The following is a 16,660-nucleotide window of genomic DNA, read 5'->3' as shown; positions in this document are numbered from 1 at the left end:
AAAAAAAAGGGTTCAACAGGAAAACAGTCTGAGGCAAGAGAGCGAGGATGAGGGAGGAAAAATATGAGAGCCTAGGGTATAGGTGTATGGTATAAATACTGTTGTAAATCCATAATTCAGGCTCAATTAGCAGGAGAGACACCAGATCGATTGCCGATAGAGAGAAATAAAAGAGAGAGAGCTAAGCATTAAAGGGGAAGGAAAAAAAAGCAAGACAATGGGAAGTCTGTTGGAAAAGGCCACTATCTGGGATGAATGTGCTTGAAAACAGCAACATATTTATGTAAAAACAGTTCAGATTTTTATCATGTGCAGCCTCATCTGACATGATTTCAGCTATGGACAGGTATCCACAGAAAGTGTCTCTTAGCAGACCTGCAAGACCTAATAGTAATAATAAGAATAAGAACAGAAGAAGAAGAAGATTTCAAAACACAAGCTACAAAGTAATTCACATCAGCAGCAAATTTACATAAAAAACACTTGAAGGCAGAAATGGTAAGAACATAAAATAAATTAAAGACAGTTAAAGAAAATGAAAATTCATGTAAAATCAGGATAGGCATACCCATAAAAGTATGTTTTAAGAAAGGATTTAAAAGACATTACTGACTACTACTATTAAAGTTACAACTTGTGGAGTTTTTTTCTTTTGGTTTTACAACCTGGACAATTTACGTTTAAAACAACTCAGGAAATATTACGGCCATCGTTACTCAGAGTTCCCATGTGAGGGTGAAAACCTGGACAATAGACATATAATAACTGTTGTAAAAACACTCCACTGTCCCAGTTATTTACCTGAGTCAAACAAAACACCAGCTTAAACACAGATGTTGTTTGACAGAAGAGGCTGAATCAGTGGGTATATCTTCTGTTGCGTCTCTACTATGTTTCGTACATCATATTTCTTTTTCCTATCATTGAAGAATCACATTAAAAAGACTACAACGCACAATGTGTATAAAGACGCCTGTTGATTGCAAGATTGGTGGGAAATTTTGATTTCTATCTGTGTCAACCTGGATGATTTTAGCTCAGTGGCTTGTCAGATGGTGTCATGTAAAACTGACAAACAAAACATGCTGAAGTGAGACGCGTCTGTAAAAACAGCAAAGCAACACACAACGTTTAGTCACAGTGCTGACACTTTTAAAGTAACTTCATATTTTGAAGCCAGAGAACTTAGTGCAACATGGTAAATAGGCTTTTAACAGTAGCTCCACAGTATATTCTGCATGACTTTATGTCAGATTATGACTGAATCAGTCACATGATTGTCAAATCTTGGCTGCTGCCTTTGTCTCTAGTCACTGTACCTAATGAGGACTTAAATCTCCGAGGTCACAGCTGCGCTTTAAAAACTCAAAGTAATTTCAGCTGCCCATTGTAGTTCCTAGCAAAGCTTTTTTCTCAAACGGGACTAAAATGGGAATTAGGGAATTATTTTGGACTATTTTCACTTGTGGATTAATACAGATTTAGTGCCTTAGTGAGTATTTATAGGTCCAGTGTTTGCCGGATTGACTCCAAATAAATTGCAGTGTCCATGTTCAGTGGGATGAAGAAACATGTTAACAACAGTAATCCTGGACAACAATGGAGACAGAGAGGAGCAGTTGTATCGGCAATTGGCAACACAGAAAATACCTCTCAGGACTGATTTATTGTTGGCTTTGGTGTTTTGAGGGGATTTGTAGACAATAACATAACTATTGAATAACACCACCGTTATCCTTGAAAAAAAAGCCAAATTTTTAGCCATTCATACATCCTTTGTTTTTCTGATCGTTTGCTTTGTGTCCAGTTTAATTCTGGTTTCTATTTGTTTTGCACCTTCCTGCTCCGTCTCCTTCGTGTTCCCACCCTAATGGACAAAATGTTGCCTGACACTTCTTCACTGTAAGCATTTCCATTTTCCCACTGGAGAAAGCTCAGGGGCCCTTAGGCACCTGGAGGCAGCTGACAGCATGAGATGGTCTTTTCATTTATCTCTCTCTTCTCCAGCTTCATTGTCACCGGTTGTGTTGTTTGAGGGCTGACATAAAGGTGAAGGTCAGAAGGAGCTCGGGAAGATATTGATTTGTACCTGTAAGGGTGTGGGTTAGATCACCAGCACCATCCATCCATCTCGCTCTTGTTTTTTTCCTTTTGGCTCATCCAATTCAAATCCTGCATCTCTCTTTGTTCATCTGCTCTCTTTTTATACCCCAAAGGAGCAAAAATTAACCAAAATTATTTGGTGTAAAAGTGCATTTATTCAATAGTGCTCATGTTCAAATTGATCTAGACTCAGAATTCCTGACCCTTGTACTTCTTTTTTGAATTTGAAGCCACTGAAATCCTCTCGTATTCACAGATTTGTTAAGTGGCTGCTTTCTGCAGACTAATTCCTGAAGGACATGTAGTAAAACATTTTTCCTCCTAATAACACAGGCTAAACACACATATTTAGTTGGAGCTAACCGTACACCTTTGTTTCCACAAATCAATAACAAAAACCAAAAGACATTGACACATAATTAACATCCCCGGCTTTCCGTCTTTGTCCCTGCTAGGGTAGGGACTTGTCTCAGCCGTGACAGGCAAATGAAATGAAATATTGATTAGGATCGATACTGCTACGGGCTGAAGCAAAGTGTGGACCATCTGATCAATACGGGAGTGAGGCAGACACTGGATGTTTGCTGCTTGATGACAATTAATGCAGGTGGCCACCCACACCTGGCCTCATCCTTTTGGTCCAAACCATGCATCTCTCAAAGTGAACATCAAACATTTCAATGGTTCTGGATCACGACACTGTGAGGAATGAATGAAGAATAATAGAACAGAACAAAGTAGAATAAAAACTGATTTGAAATTCAGTTTTAGAGGTTGATTTCAGCAGTAGCACCTTAGCACATTGACAGATAACTGACCCTTAAGTTATGGTCTAATATCAAAATGTCTCATAGTCTTATATAGAAGACTGACTGGACTTTGTTAAAGCCACATAGTGGATATTAGAGTTGCTCTTGTAAGCTGCTTTGTCTTGTTTTGACAGTGAGTTCGTATACAATTATGTTGAATGTACAGTTGGCCTTGTTGCATGTGTACAATAGGAAAGAAAATACTAGAGTATTTTCCATCTCTTTCACAAACCAATCTATGCCTCTGCACTGTGAAAACAGATTTTTTAAAAACAGCTTTTACCTTCTTTTTTTTTGAACAACTAACTGTTATTTCACATGTTTTCCTTGTTCGGTGAAATTACACAGAATTTGTATATTCACAGAAAAAATAATTATCTGATACATTTATTAGTGTTAACTGTAAAAGAAAAATCAAATGAAAGAGTAAATGGTAATCAGTTCTTACATTATTCTTACTGTATATAAATTAGAAAAAAAATATTATTTTGCCATTATTTGTGGGAAAAATTATGCATATTAAGAACTGAAAAATGGTAAATACTTTTTTCTTATAGTTTTTCTGTACCCCTACAGATATTAAATTACATGTTCATTTGCATTTTAAAAAAGTCACCCTGTTTAACTGCTTATAAATCAGCTAAAATTGTCAGAATTTTAATGATGTTTGCTGTTATTTTCACAAATTTTACTGTTTTTGAATATTACAATATTAAACCTTTTTTTTTAAACACCTTTACATTCGCAGTAGAGAAAGAGACTGCCAGTCTTGACCACAAGAATAGAAAAAAGTTTGCTTTGAGAAACAGCAGCACCACTGTGGACTCAACACTTGCACTACATTTCCATTTATTGATTATATTGTTTGTATATTCTTGGCCTTTGAGACTCAAATGTGACACACAAATCAAACCTGTAACTTACTGCTCATTTTAAATGCAGACAACTGTTATTTATTTATTTTAAAGTTGGACATATGTGTCATTCGAGAGGGGAGATACTTGTAGCTTCCACACTGAAGAGGTTGATAAAAATACTCTGCTGCTGTAGAAGAAAACTTGAAGAGGAGGTTTCTACTGAGGCGAGAACATCCCCAGGGTTCAAAGTGCCAGCACACAAACACAATAAATCAATGTCTAGTCTTTTAACCAACAACATTAACAAGAAAATAATATATTTTTACTTTAGCTGCATAGATTTAACAAAAAAAAAAAAACTGCAATTATAGTCACATCTCAACTTCTGATTCACATTTGAGGGGCTACATTTCCAGGATTTGTCCTCATCCATGTCCAGTCTGTATTACGATCCAACCTGGTCTCAAAACCTTTTCAGTCTCATCTTTAATCATCATCAAACTTCCGAGTGGACGCTGTGTCCAATTCCTCCAAATGAAAACCAATCTTTGTTCATCCTATCTCAAAAAGCCTATTTGCCATGAGATGCAATCACATGAGCCTCCACAAATGTAACACTGGACCTGATAGCTTGGCTGTGCTCACTGACCACCACTGGTCAAAGCTCAGAAACAGCATTTTATTGACAACTTTACAAAAATGGCAACCTTTTAATGTGATCCAGTAGATTGGCTTTGCTCTGGGCTCACCAATATTAATGGCTTGGGGGATGATGCTGTTAAATTAATTTAGCCATTTATATCTTCATCGCTGCCTGAGTGCTATTGTTGGGGATTAAAATCATGAAACTATCAATTGGTTAGCCGGAATCATTAGCGTTGTGTTCAGCTGTGTGGGGGTCACATTACTTTATCCGGTGCTACTGCTCACAACCTTGACGTTAGAGGCAGAGGTATTTTGTGGTCTGGGTGGAGGTATGAAGAAGTGAAAGTGCAGCTGGTAGACGAGAAACAACCAGTAGGTGCTGGCAGATAAAATCAATTAATCAAAAATGATGTGTTTTATGTTTGGATGAAACTCATGCAAAACCTGAAGTAGCTTAAAATTAAGGCTTTAATTAAACATGATTGCATAAAGTACACTAGTGGTACGAAGGCAAAACACTTTTTCTTTTTATCATGGCAGCTACTGGTTCAGCTTGAAGCAAACCGTCTCTATTCATGTTCCAGTAGTCATGTTTAGTTCAGACTGAGTTCTAAGATTTACCTTGTCACCTAACCGTAGCTTTTTGAAAAGCTTTTTTCCCTGGTGTCCACACAATTTCTATCAAAAAATGCCACATTCCTTTTATCCAGACCTCACCTTGGACTACCAGGCGTCCTTGAGCAGTCCTGCGGACACGGGTCCCTGGTTTGTTAGCAGCACACACATAGATCCCCGAGTGCTGCACACCGACATCTGAGATCATCAGGTTCCCTGTGCCGAGTACCTGAATTCCCTCCACCCCGATGGGACGGCCATCTAATCAGGGAAAAAAGAAAAGGAGAGCAGTTGAGAGGGATGGGAAATAATTTATATAGGGCAGGAGGGGGGAAAAAAAGGACCAGGTGTGCATATGTACAAGAGTGTGTTTATGTTAGATGTGGGGTTAACGGGTGTGTGTGCGACAGTAAAGATCAGAGTGGGCTTAAATCACAAGCAAGAAAAACTAATTAAACTTAATGCAAGTTTACAGCCACGAGCTGACAGAGGCTGGGCTATTTCTGTCCCTCAAAGATGCAGCTTTCACAGTGTGTGATCCTCAGAGTGATGAAGCTGCCACTTTGTGTTTGCATCTAAGTCGTATACATGCTGCAATTTTTTTTTTACTTAATTGGGAGCTTGCGATGGTTGTCAATGTCACCCTAAAGGGCTTGGATCTCTTTATAAAGAATCATCAGACATTACAATGAATCAGTACTTTTTTTAATTCTAAGTGCAGCTTCTCCTTATTAGATGTTCAGTTAATTAAAACTTTTACACTTGAGTGGAAATATTCTTCATGCCTTCATGTGGTGAAGCTTTGGAGTACATTTCATTTAAACAGGGTTCACTTTTTAACCCTGGAGATGCTTTATCTGCCACTCTGGGACCACAGACTCTAACTGCAACTTCTAATCTGCTATCTTCTCACACAATCCATAGCTGACTCCTCTCCCCTCTTTCTGTGCTTACATGATAAGCTCGCACTTTCCTGCACTCTCTATCTGCAGTATCAACCCCAACAATAACTTCAGTCTGCCTCAGACATTAGCTGTGGGGCCAAGGGGGCATTTTAATCCCATCTATGGCTTCCATCTGCAGTCTGTAAGCCTGTATGGTCCAGATTTGATGTGTTAAAAGGCCAAAGAGACGGGACCATGCTGAACACATGCAGAGCCAGGAGCTGCAGCCACAGATACAAACCATAGGGGAGATAGTAGGCAGTGTATATTTTGGGGGTGCTTTCAAATCTTTAAAATTCAGAGAAAGCAAGCTTTATTAGTTTGTAATCAAATGTGCATGAAAAAGGCACATTATACGACAAGATAAAACTGAAAAATATTAAAATACATTTCTTAATTCTTACAGTTCTTAAGGCTGAACTTGTCAAATAAATGACAAGAATATAAAAAAACAGCAAAAAGCTAATGTGAAAGAATGAGTTCTACTTTATCATCAAATACAATCACTAGTTCTGTGCAGCAAAAAGCAATAATTACTACAAATGCACATTCCTTTTAAGATTTTTCTAACCAAAGGAATTTTTAAAAAGTCCCTGTTTGAAGACTACAGCTCTAATTAGATGTGAAATTTATCACAAGTCTTCATAAAAAATCTTTTAATTAGTTTAAATCTTCACTAGCAGCCAATGCATTGAAGCTCGACAGTCTCAGTAAGAAACCTTCATTTAGACAATATGTAATTTTTCTGGTCATGTATTAGGAAGACAATATATGCAATTAATCATGACAACTTATTGAGATCAAATAACTCCCTCCAACCTGCGTGCCAGCTGGTTTTGTCGTGCAGCTGCCACTATGATGTGTTTTATCACTATTTCTGCATTTTCCCATTATCCCTAACTCGCCGAGAAGTCGCAGTCCAGTGGGCTTTTGTCTAAACAGAAGCACTTCTGTTCTTCTCTTGCCTTTTTATACAATATTCTTTTCTCTCTCTGTTGCCCCCTCCATCAGTTTCTCTCTGTCAGCCACTAATTAACTTAGTGTCAGAAAAGAAAGAGCACAAGCTAGCAGGCCGTGGTGCTATTCAATGAACAGCAGCAAACTAACTCTGGCATTAAGGAGTGACTGATGTGAAACTATCAGATTCATTATGCAGCTTATCCCAGCCTCCCTGCCGTAATCTAATACATACAAATCCCATCGTGTTGCCATTTCATTCTGGCAACATTGTGTCAGGCAATACCCTCAATCTGATTATGCCCGGCTGCTTGGGAGGGGCAGCAATTTACGTTTGGAACAGCAAATCAGATTGGATAATAGGTAAAGAAAACAGATACGAGATTGAAAAATTGGTCACGACAGACTTTGAGTGATAGTCAAGAAAAAAAATACACATGGAGAGGGGAAGAAAAACTAATGGTATCTGTCTCAGGACCTCATCGCAATTACTCAAGAGGCTCTCCGGTGCTTCGGAGGAGGTTCAACTTTATGAGGAGATGAAGCATGCATTTATCAACACATACTGGAAAGTAATGTAAGACCTAATGTTAAATTCCACTGCCTCATGTATACACAATATATGTACTGTATTAAATACATTCTGCACACACATGTACATTACACATCAAACGTAAAACAGCCTCCCAGGACTCACACACACAGCACACGGGTTGCACAAACGCATGCTGCGATTCGACTTCAGCTCTGTGACACCCAATTCATCAAAGGCTCTCACACAAGGACACAGCATGAAAAATTCAAACTCCATGCAGCTTCTGGGGCCTTTTCTTTGATCCGATCAGGAATTTTTCTCACCTAGCCTGCTCCAGGACACGATGGGCCGAGGGTATCCGGTAGCGACACACTCCAGGATGGCAGTTTGGTGAACAGTGAGGGTGAGGTTTTCAGGACCGACCAGGATCATGGGTTCTTTATAAACAGATGACTGAGAGCCTGAAAAAAAGAACGGAAAAAGGGGAATTTGAAGATGGGGAATGAGCATGATTTATGGCATCCTTTAATTGGATTTCTCTGGAGTGCATTTGCTCAATATGGTGTATCTCTCAGATCAGACGGAGGGACAAAAGGTTTGGAAACTGAGGCGATTGTATTCGAGCAGTGATAGAGTGAACAAAAGGATCTATATGAAGAGCGCAGATTAAAATTTAATCTACTCATTGAGAGCTTGCTTGAAGAAGTGAATTTTATTAAACACAACTACCTGAAACAGTCAGGAGCGCCTCAGCACTGTATTTCACTCCTGCACTGTTATGGGCCACACAGCAGAACTTTCCACTGTCCTCCTCACGCACTCCTGTGATCTGCAGAACACCTGTAGGCAGCAGAGTGTACCTACAAAACAAAACACCATGAGTTAAACTTTTCAAAAAGCACTGCTCTTTCTAAAAAAAAAAAAAAGATTCAGGTCATGCTGCAGTTTGGTCCAACCTCTCGTCCTTGGTGTCCACCGGACGGCTGTCTTTTTCCCAGCTGATGACGGGCTCTGGCAGACCATGGATCTGGCACTGGAATCTGGCCACACCAGACTCCTCAGCGTGGACCGACTCTGGCTGGACGTGGAAGTCTGCCATGGCTTTGAAGGAAGGGAGAGTGGAATATTAGGTCATAACATCACAGAGCAGCTACACGGCAACAAGCCAGGCTGAAAGGAAAGAGGAGTCCTGCAACAGATGGTATGGCCCCGCACAGATCGCAGAGTCAGTCGGGGATTACTCGAAGAGACGGAAGCAAACAAGGCAGCCTAAATTCTGTAAAATGCTCGAAGCAACCCGCCCGTACACCGGCTGCACAAAGAGATTTCATTTGTGAGCATCGCATAATTACCACAGCATTTGTTTTACCGTGTTACATTTATCCAAATAAAATGTCATGAAATTGCAATTTTTCAAGAAAACCCACACATGTTGCACGTTTCAAAGACATTTTAAAATCATTCTTTGCTACTAGTTACTTTTTCATAGAAGCCAGCTGTAAGAGATGCAAAGTATATTTCCCACAAAGAGATGTACGCATACATATTGTATAAGTTCTGTTTTAAAAGGAATATGTGATTAATGCAGTCTTGATCTTAATACTGTGGAAGTGTTGTTTCTGCACCCACATTTATTTCAAAATGCCTGAAAACCTAAGCTTCTGATAAAAACCTCACTGCAAATGTCACCAAGAAGAAATGCACTGAAGTCCGAGGAGCATATGTGCCACTAAAACAATTGAAAAGGATGGGCCCTTTGAATTGGCCCTGTTGCTCCAGAACAAGAACAGGGTGTACAGCAGTTGTACCGCCGTCATCAGCTGCAGAAGCCGATCTCAACATGGAAAATATGAGGCCGGCATGTGGATTCCCTGTCATATGTTAACATTTAATATGTAGGTCAGGTACGTTTTTCAAAGTGCATACTAATAAAGACAACTACATCATAGTGCCATACAGGGGAAAAAACTGGTATCAATATCCTGAACAGAAGCCCCTCATTCAGTTGCACTTCACATCTCTACTCCCTGCAGAACAAAGGCGGAATCGAAGGTGGAGCCAGCGACAAACTCAATTAGAGGGAGGCCCTCTTCTTCCACAGTTTTTCCACCTTCTCCAACAGAAGTGCACTCATTTAAATGCCAGCCATAATTAACTTGGACGAATGACGACTTTTCTGAACACTGTTAGCATAACAACAGGGACGGATGTCTTATTATTTCATCACCTCTGACTCCCGAATGGAGCCTGCATTAATTCATTATTATTATATAAATTATGAGCGAGAAGTAAGCAGCACTGCTTAGAAGGCTTATTTATGCCTGAGACATCCTTGGCTGCTGCCTGTTTGTCTTTGGACTAACATCTCCAAGTGTTTGTTTCCCGGTTATCTTTTGTTTTGCACTGTGAATAGTGAGTTGACTTTGTTTACTGACGTGTCTGCTGTTTCTATATTGAGTCGGTTCCACTGACATTCATTTCATTCTATCGTGCAGAGCTGGGTTAGACAAATAGTTTAAAACGCCTGTATTTAAATAAAACCAAAAGAGCAAACAGAAATGTTAGTAGGCGATGGAAAAACCCAGAGTGAGACAGATTCATCATATAGAGTGGCAGTACTTTATTCGAGTGTTGCTGCAGCTCTGCAGTGTGTCCAACGCTGTGATTATTCCATTTCAGAGCTTAATGAGAATCGGCATTCTCCAACATGACTTGACCTTAGATCTCCGAATGGCTGCATGGAGCTCTAATGAAAATTAAACCATGCTAATTTAGTATTCTTCCTGTAGTGACAGCTCACTCTTAAGCCACTCGTAAGCCTGGAGTTCTCTGTGAGAAGAGATAGCTCGCTGTGGCATGTAATATTTTGTCTCAAGGTAAGATCTGACAGTTCTCAGTCTAACAGATCTCTCCAGCTCATATTTTTTATTTTGCCTATCCGCTACAAGGCCACACTTAAACAGCTGTACATTTTACAAGGGTAATTCAGTCTAAGTGCCTATCTCGGGGGCCCAACTGCTATTTTTTCCCACCTGGGACTCACAACCTTCTGCCTATAAAATATTTTAGGTCAACTTCATGGTGAACCATAAATGCTTAAACGTCACAGAGAAAATCAGTAATATTTTATCACTAAATCACTACTACAGCACATATTCATTTCCTTTCATGCTCTTCCTTTTACCACTGTGGACATTTGGATTTACTATCCCTATAAAACCATGAAAATCACTGCAAACTTGTCAGAAGTTATCATTTTCTATTTCAAATCAGTATCGGCCCATCAGAACACTTTTATGGGAGCTCACTTAGTTTCTAGATAGAGTATTGACAAAAGGAATCAGCAATACTTTCCATCTCAGCCTGCTGTAAAACAAAGCCTCAGGCAGAGAGCATAGCACAGGACTAAAGCCCTGAAGGTGCTACCACGGCCGATGGGGAGAAGTTGGTTGTAGAGAAGCAGCTAGAAATTCTTCAAAAAGAACAATACACAGAAAATGAGGAACAACATCAAACAGGGAGGAAAACACTCTCAAATTGAGACACATCTATGCATGCACTCTGCTGTGTGTACTGTCCATGTGCGCTGGGAACACTGGGGACACGGAGAAAGAAACAAAACTGCACTTGAATGCTGAAGAACAAAGAAGGACCAGTGCCTATAGGAGCTTTCTTGTGCATCTCTGCCAAGTAGTCATGGTGTCCGCTGATCTGGCTGTTGTGTGTGTCCACTGACACAACCCCCTAACGGGCCCCACCCTTGGCCCTCATGCATAAAACATGGTTCTCAAGAGGCCTATGTCACTTAAATAAAAACCCTCGTAAAAATCAGACACAACTGCAAAAATCACAACAATGGGTGCGCATACATGGATAAATGTATACAGCAGAGAACCGTGTTGATTTAATCTGCATTCTGAATATGGCTTTTATTGTTGGAGGTTTGCCGAGTCAATCCAGCCCAGTTTATTTAAGGAGTGAAACATACATATGAATAAATGCAAAGAGCTGCTTCAACAGAAACACTTTATCGATTTCCCCACTACACTGTAAGAAAAGACAGACGAGCATGAGGCAATGAGTCACTCAACCAAGCAGACCTGTTCCACCATTGTTTCTCACTCTTCCTTTGCTAAGTGTTGACAGACACTCACACATGATTAAAGACTGTCCACTACCAGCATGACGCTGCTGGCTTAAATGGAGCAGGCCTAATTACTGCAATAAGCGAGAGAATGGTTGGGGTGCACGCTAAAAAGAAATCCATACACAAGCGTACAGGGAGGAGAGCGCTTCTTGAACATACACTTGACAGTTTCTTGCGGACAGCCACAAAGGAAGAATGACTGAGGGAGGAATACGGGCATAGCTAAGCTGCAAATCAGGTCTTGTCAAAAGTGAGTGGCACCGTCCTGCTGCGCGTTTCACAAATTACCGTCGAGTGGCTCTAAAAGCAGACAATCAGTCAGAAATTATCAGGAAAGAAATGCTTGAAATTGCATTTGCCTGTCATGGATTCTCCCAAAGACACACAAAGGGATGAGATATGAATGCAAGTGCAGATGTACTATTGCTGTTTATCGGATTCGAGAGCTAATGACGAGCTAAAAGGGCAGTCGATACTCATGATTTTCCCCTAATCTTCGATTCCACACTATGGCTCATGTAAAACAGAATTTTTAAACTAGTGGATTTGAAGGGTTTTTCATGAGGGCAACTCACATCTAATGAAGAAATGTAGATTAAACGGTGATTATTTGAATGATCCCTTGGTGAATTGCTTTTTTGCCTAATGGTCCCAAGTAATGATCCATTTCTTTATTACACACACACACACACACACACACACACACACACACACACACACACACACACACGCACACACGCATAAATACTCAACAGACAATAATTAACAAGGTGATTAAAAGCCAAACTGTACCATTATCTACAACAACTCCTACTGCAGTCATCAAATCAACCGATCAGATGAGACAGTTCCGTGTTTTTTTTTACAGATTTATGGTCACACGGGGATGTTTTTTTTTCCGTGTGCTTTGGATGATTCACTGATATGACAGAGGTAATGTTGCCAGTATAGGGACAGACATCCTGTAGCACCTTTCAAACCTGCAGCGATGACGTAAAGCTTCACTGAGCCCCCATGTTATAATGCCACGGCCCTCCCTTCCCTTTGCCTCCAGCCACCCCCAACCCTCCATCGTATGTTTCGAGCATTTTCTCGTGCTCTTCAATCATTGCCCCTCGCCCCACCCCCCCGCGAGTCTTCTCAAGCCTGTGTAATCATTAAGCACATGTTGTTCAAGCAGTGGCGATGACTACCGCGCCCACCCCCACCCCACCTCGTTAAACCAGTAAAATAGAGATGAGGCCGATAAATAATGGAGATGGTGCACGGTGCCATTCCAGCATGGAGAGCCCGCACTTCAACAGCCTTTAAATAGGCATCCCTGAAACAGCAGCCCCCTGTGCTGAGACCCTAGAGATGGCATTTTAATGCAGATGTGATATTTTATTGGCTCTCTGCCCCACTCAGCACCCCCGTCCTCCTCTCCCACCTCCTCTTCTTCCTCGCCAACCCTGCACCCAGGTTTGGGCACTGCTGTGATCAGTCTGTTGGTTCATGGTGTGTGATGCTTATCATCTCCGAAATGAAGGGTTGCACATGCGTGGGCGCTCTGTCTTCCTCTGACACACAATCATTCTCTTCCTTGAATGCTTTGTCACAGCGACACCTTCCTGTGTCAGAACCTGCACGAGCATAAGCGTCTGTTGAGCCTCACATGTGCCACCTGAGGACGAGCGGCAGATGTTCGCACGTAGACGAGGATATTAGGGCTCAGGAACCAAACCCAATTACATTAAAAGCACTCCAGCCGATATACCTATCATAGGACTTATAGCACTGGACCTTACAAGCACGTTTCTTATGTGGGATTTTATTCCGGGAAACCTAGCTTTCCATTTTCCTTTTTGTATTACATCATGATTAGAAAAACTGGAATCACCAAAGTAACCACGAGTGTCAATAGAAAGTTTAATCTTAATCCATTCAATGTGAAATATTCCAGTTGGACGCATCAGCCAACAGAGTAAGAATCCCCAGATGCACACTGTTAGCATATGGCTAAAAACTACCTGCATCACCACGTAAAGGATTTAAAACATATTAATAGCATGCAATGTGATCGAGTATCAGTCTCACAATTCAATTAAACATCAATACATGAGCTTTTTGGCTTCCACAAATGTCAAAAACACATGGATCAGCTAAATGTCACAAATGCTGTTAATTTTGTCCGCTTTAATTTTCAAACTACTTTTTAATAATGTACACTCACAGTTTTGCATGTGAATTTCCCCCCTCTCGCATTACAAAATAGTTTTGACATGAATGTAATTGCCCTTTCCTGCTTGTCTTGCAGGCTTGTTGGCATTAGGCTTTCCACTGGTGTGACTGTCTGCAGTTTCTGTGCTGATCAATAGTGTGGAGCTTGTGTGCACCAAGTTAAATATATTAAGATGGATAGCTGCTATTAGGGGTCCCTGTAGGAGGTGGAGGGAGCAGCAATGCAACAATAGTTATCACTCACGAAAATGCCTTCATTTAACCATGGTGGCTAACGACAAAACATGCCAGCAAGGGAAATGGAAACCTCTGTGCATTGTAATGCAATCTGACATACCAGTAATAATCCCAGAGGAGCTTAATGTCATGACATTTTCAACATCAACAACTTGGCAATGGAGGAAAGTCAGTCTTCTTGTGATCACAGAGGAAAACACACACAAACAAGTAAATACACTTGGAGTTGAAAATGTTTTGACAGTTACATTTGTACATATCAAATCTTAGACGAGCTTAGCTACTACTGGCAGATTTGAAAAGCATGTTATGTTTTCTTAAGAATCGCCAAAATTACACCATTTATCAGAGCCAGAAACTCATGCGACTCGTGTGATTTTCAGTTTTAAGAAACTGCTTCTGTGCTGCAGTGAGTTAATCAACTGATATGAATTATTCAGTAAGTATTCTGATCATTGATTGACTGCTATAATTTCAAAGTAAAAATTATGCTTGATTGTGATTTTTTTATAACTGATGCTTGGACAAAGAAACAATCAGAATACTGGATTTTTTGTGTTTCTAATATGGGATAAACAATGAGTTAATATAGCAAGAAAATAGAGTAGAAATCATTATCAGGACTGATAATAAATGTTGCTTTTTTATTTCTTGTTTTGTCATGTTCAATATTAAGTACACGTAGCAGTAAAATATTATACAATGACGCTACAATAAACCTTTTGCTATCTCAATAAATTAGCATCTTTTTCTATATTTATTGTGGTCGTAAAAAACACTATCACTGACTGTTTTTTATGGTCAGTGCTGAACAAAGACTTCAGCAGCACACTTGTACAGTCTGAACACACAGACAGTGATCCCTCCCTCCGCATTACCTGTTAGCAGCACAGAAACTGCAGGTAAAAGCTTTGTTGCTGCACAGAGACAGTATGATGGGAAAAGCACATTTCTCACTGTTTAGTTGTGTTGCCCCCTCCCCTCCAACCACCCACCCACCCTCACAACTCCACAGACAAAGCCGGGGCCTCCCCTGGTGCCCTGCGCTGTGCCACACCCCTCCGTCCTGCACCACCTTAACACCCCCCTCCATCCTCCGGCCTCTGCTCCTCCCACTGCAGCACCCCCCGGCCTCCCCTCCCGTCCTACCCGGTGTCGCCCCGAGTCTCTGATCTTAGCCTCCTCCACTCACTTCAGCATTGCACACCCTAATTAAAGAGAGACCCATTAAAGCACAACAGATGCTGAAAATTAAGGGATTATTCAAATGATTCCCAGTCACAGCTTGGGTAAGATTAGAGACAAGCGAGGGAGAGACAAAAGGGGGAGAGTGAGAGGGCCGAGGGAGGACGGCTAAAATCACAGACAAGCCGCCGACATGAAAAGTATGATTGATTTGAAGCCTGATTGATTTTGAAATCAGCTGCAAGTGTTTCTGCTTGTTGCTGTCAACCTCATTGGTGTTGTTTCATTTAAGAAGAGATCTGATGAGTGAGAACAAAAAACTGCAAGAGCCTTTTGTATCATTTAAGGACAAACTGGGCGTAAAACTGCATACTCATTAACAACTTCAAACATTCTCTCAAGAGAGTCAGAGAGAGATTGCTTCCATGGGCTCCAAAATTGCTTCTGCTTTTCCAAACACAGAAGCTAGACTTGGTGTGTTTTCCACAGTTTCTATCATATAGTCTTATTTACTCCAGATCACAGCTGTGTTTCTTTTAACATGCAGGTGCAAGGCTCCATGCTTTTTAATGCGCATATGTCCAGTTTCAGCAGCATCTAAGGTCTCACTGGGATTCATCTTGTGTGCACGGTGCATCCTCTTAGACACAGAGTGCAGGTCTTAATGAGGACTTCCGTCCTGATCACCTGATGCAGAACAGAGACCTGACCCTTGTGTCCTTCCCTTGTGTGCATTTGATAAGCGTTAGTGCATTCTTCATTCCTCCCAGGTCACAGTGGAGTGCTGAGTTAAGAACAGGTTGCTGCGTCCCCACTGTGTCATATTTCGGTGGGTGTCATCCACCTGCTGCTTCTGCACAGCATTAATGTCACTAGACTCCACAGTGAAACAGAGCTCAGCTTCTCACATCGCACCTGAACAGACACATGTTGTTTGTGTTGTCTGTCTCTTTCCAGGTCATCACAGCACAGAGGAGGTTGTGTCGCTCAGGTCCTATTTGTGTTGTGGCATCTGGAAGCTGCTTGATGTCTTCCCGGATCTACCGTTTATACTGTCCATCTAAATCTGCTGTCGGTCTACTCTATAGGTCCTAAATGGAATGGGAGCTTTCTCATGTTGCTCTTTCCATGGTTAAAATGTCTGAGGATAGAAGGTTTCATATGGCATATATATTGTAAACCCCCCAGGGCTAAATTGGAAATTTATGGTATGAAACTACATATAAATATAATTTCAAGCCTTGACTTGAAAATCGTGTCTCTTTATACACTCTTTACCAATCACTAGAATCCTTTTTATTAGATTTAGGTAAACAATAGTTCTCTTAAAACAATACACAGTCTCTAATTTCCCATCTTTGTTTCTTGGTTGTACGTTGAGGACAGAATTCACTTCTACTCAATGC

General features: G+C 40.8%; 1 protein-coding gene across 2 annotated transcripts in view; it reads right to left on the bottom strand.

Moving 5' to 3' along the window:
- Positions 1-16,660, bottom strand: part of igdcc3 (immunoglobulin superfamily, DCC subclass, member 3) — a 67,629-nt gene that overhangs the window by 23,739 nt on the left and 27,230 nt on the right. Inside the window, exons 3-6 of one of the 2 annotated variants that reach the window (XM_051941766.1) lie at positions 8,422-8,566; positions 8,192-8,325; positions 7,789-7,926; positions 5,132-5,290 (exon numbers count right to left, since the gene is read on the bottom strand). In XM_051941766.1, coding sequence (XP_051797726.1) covers positions 5,132-5,290; positions 7,789-7,926; positions 8,192-8,325; positions 8,422-8,566 — 576 coding nt within the window. The remainder of the gene's footprint in view (positions 1-5,131; positions 5,291-7,788; positions 7,927-8,191; positions 8,326-8,421; positions 8,567-16,660) is intronic. The other variant, XM_022200922.2, reaches the window with a different exon arrangement.

The sequence above is a fragment of the Acanthochromis polyacanthus genome, chromosome 2 (genome assembly GCF_021347895.1).
Source record: "Acanthochromis polyacanthus isolate Apoly-LR-REF ecotype Palm Island chromosome 2, KAUST_Apoly_ChrSc, whole genome shotgun sequence".
NCBI classification, from domain to species: Eukaryota; Metazoa; Chordata; class Actinopteri; family Pomacentridae; genus Acanthochromis; species Acanthochromis polyacanthus.
The sequence above is the reverse complement of the archived record's forward strand: the minus strand, read 5'-3'. Positions and strand labels throughout refer to the sequence as shown.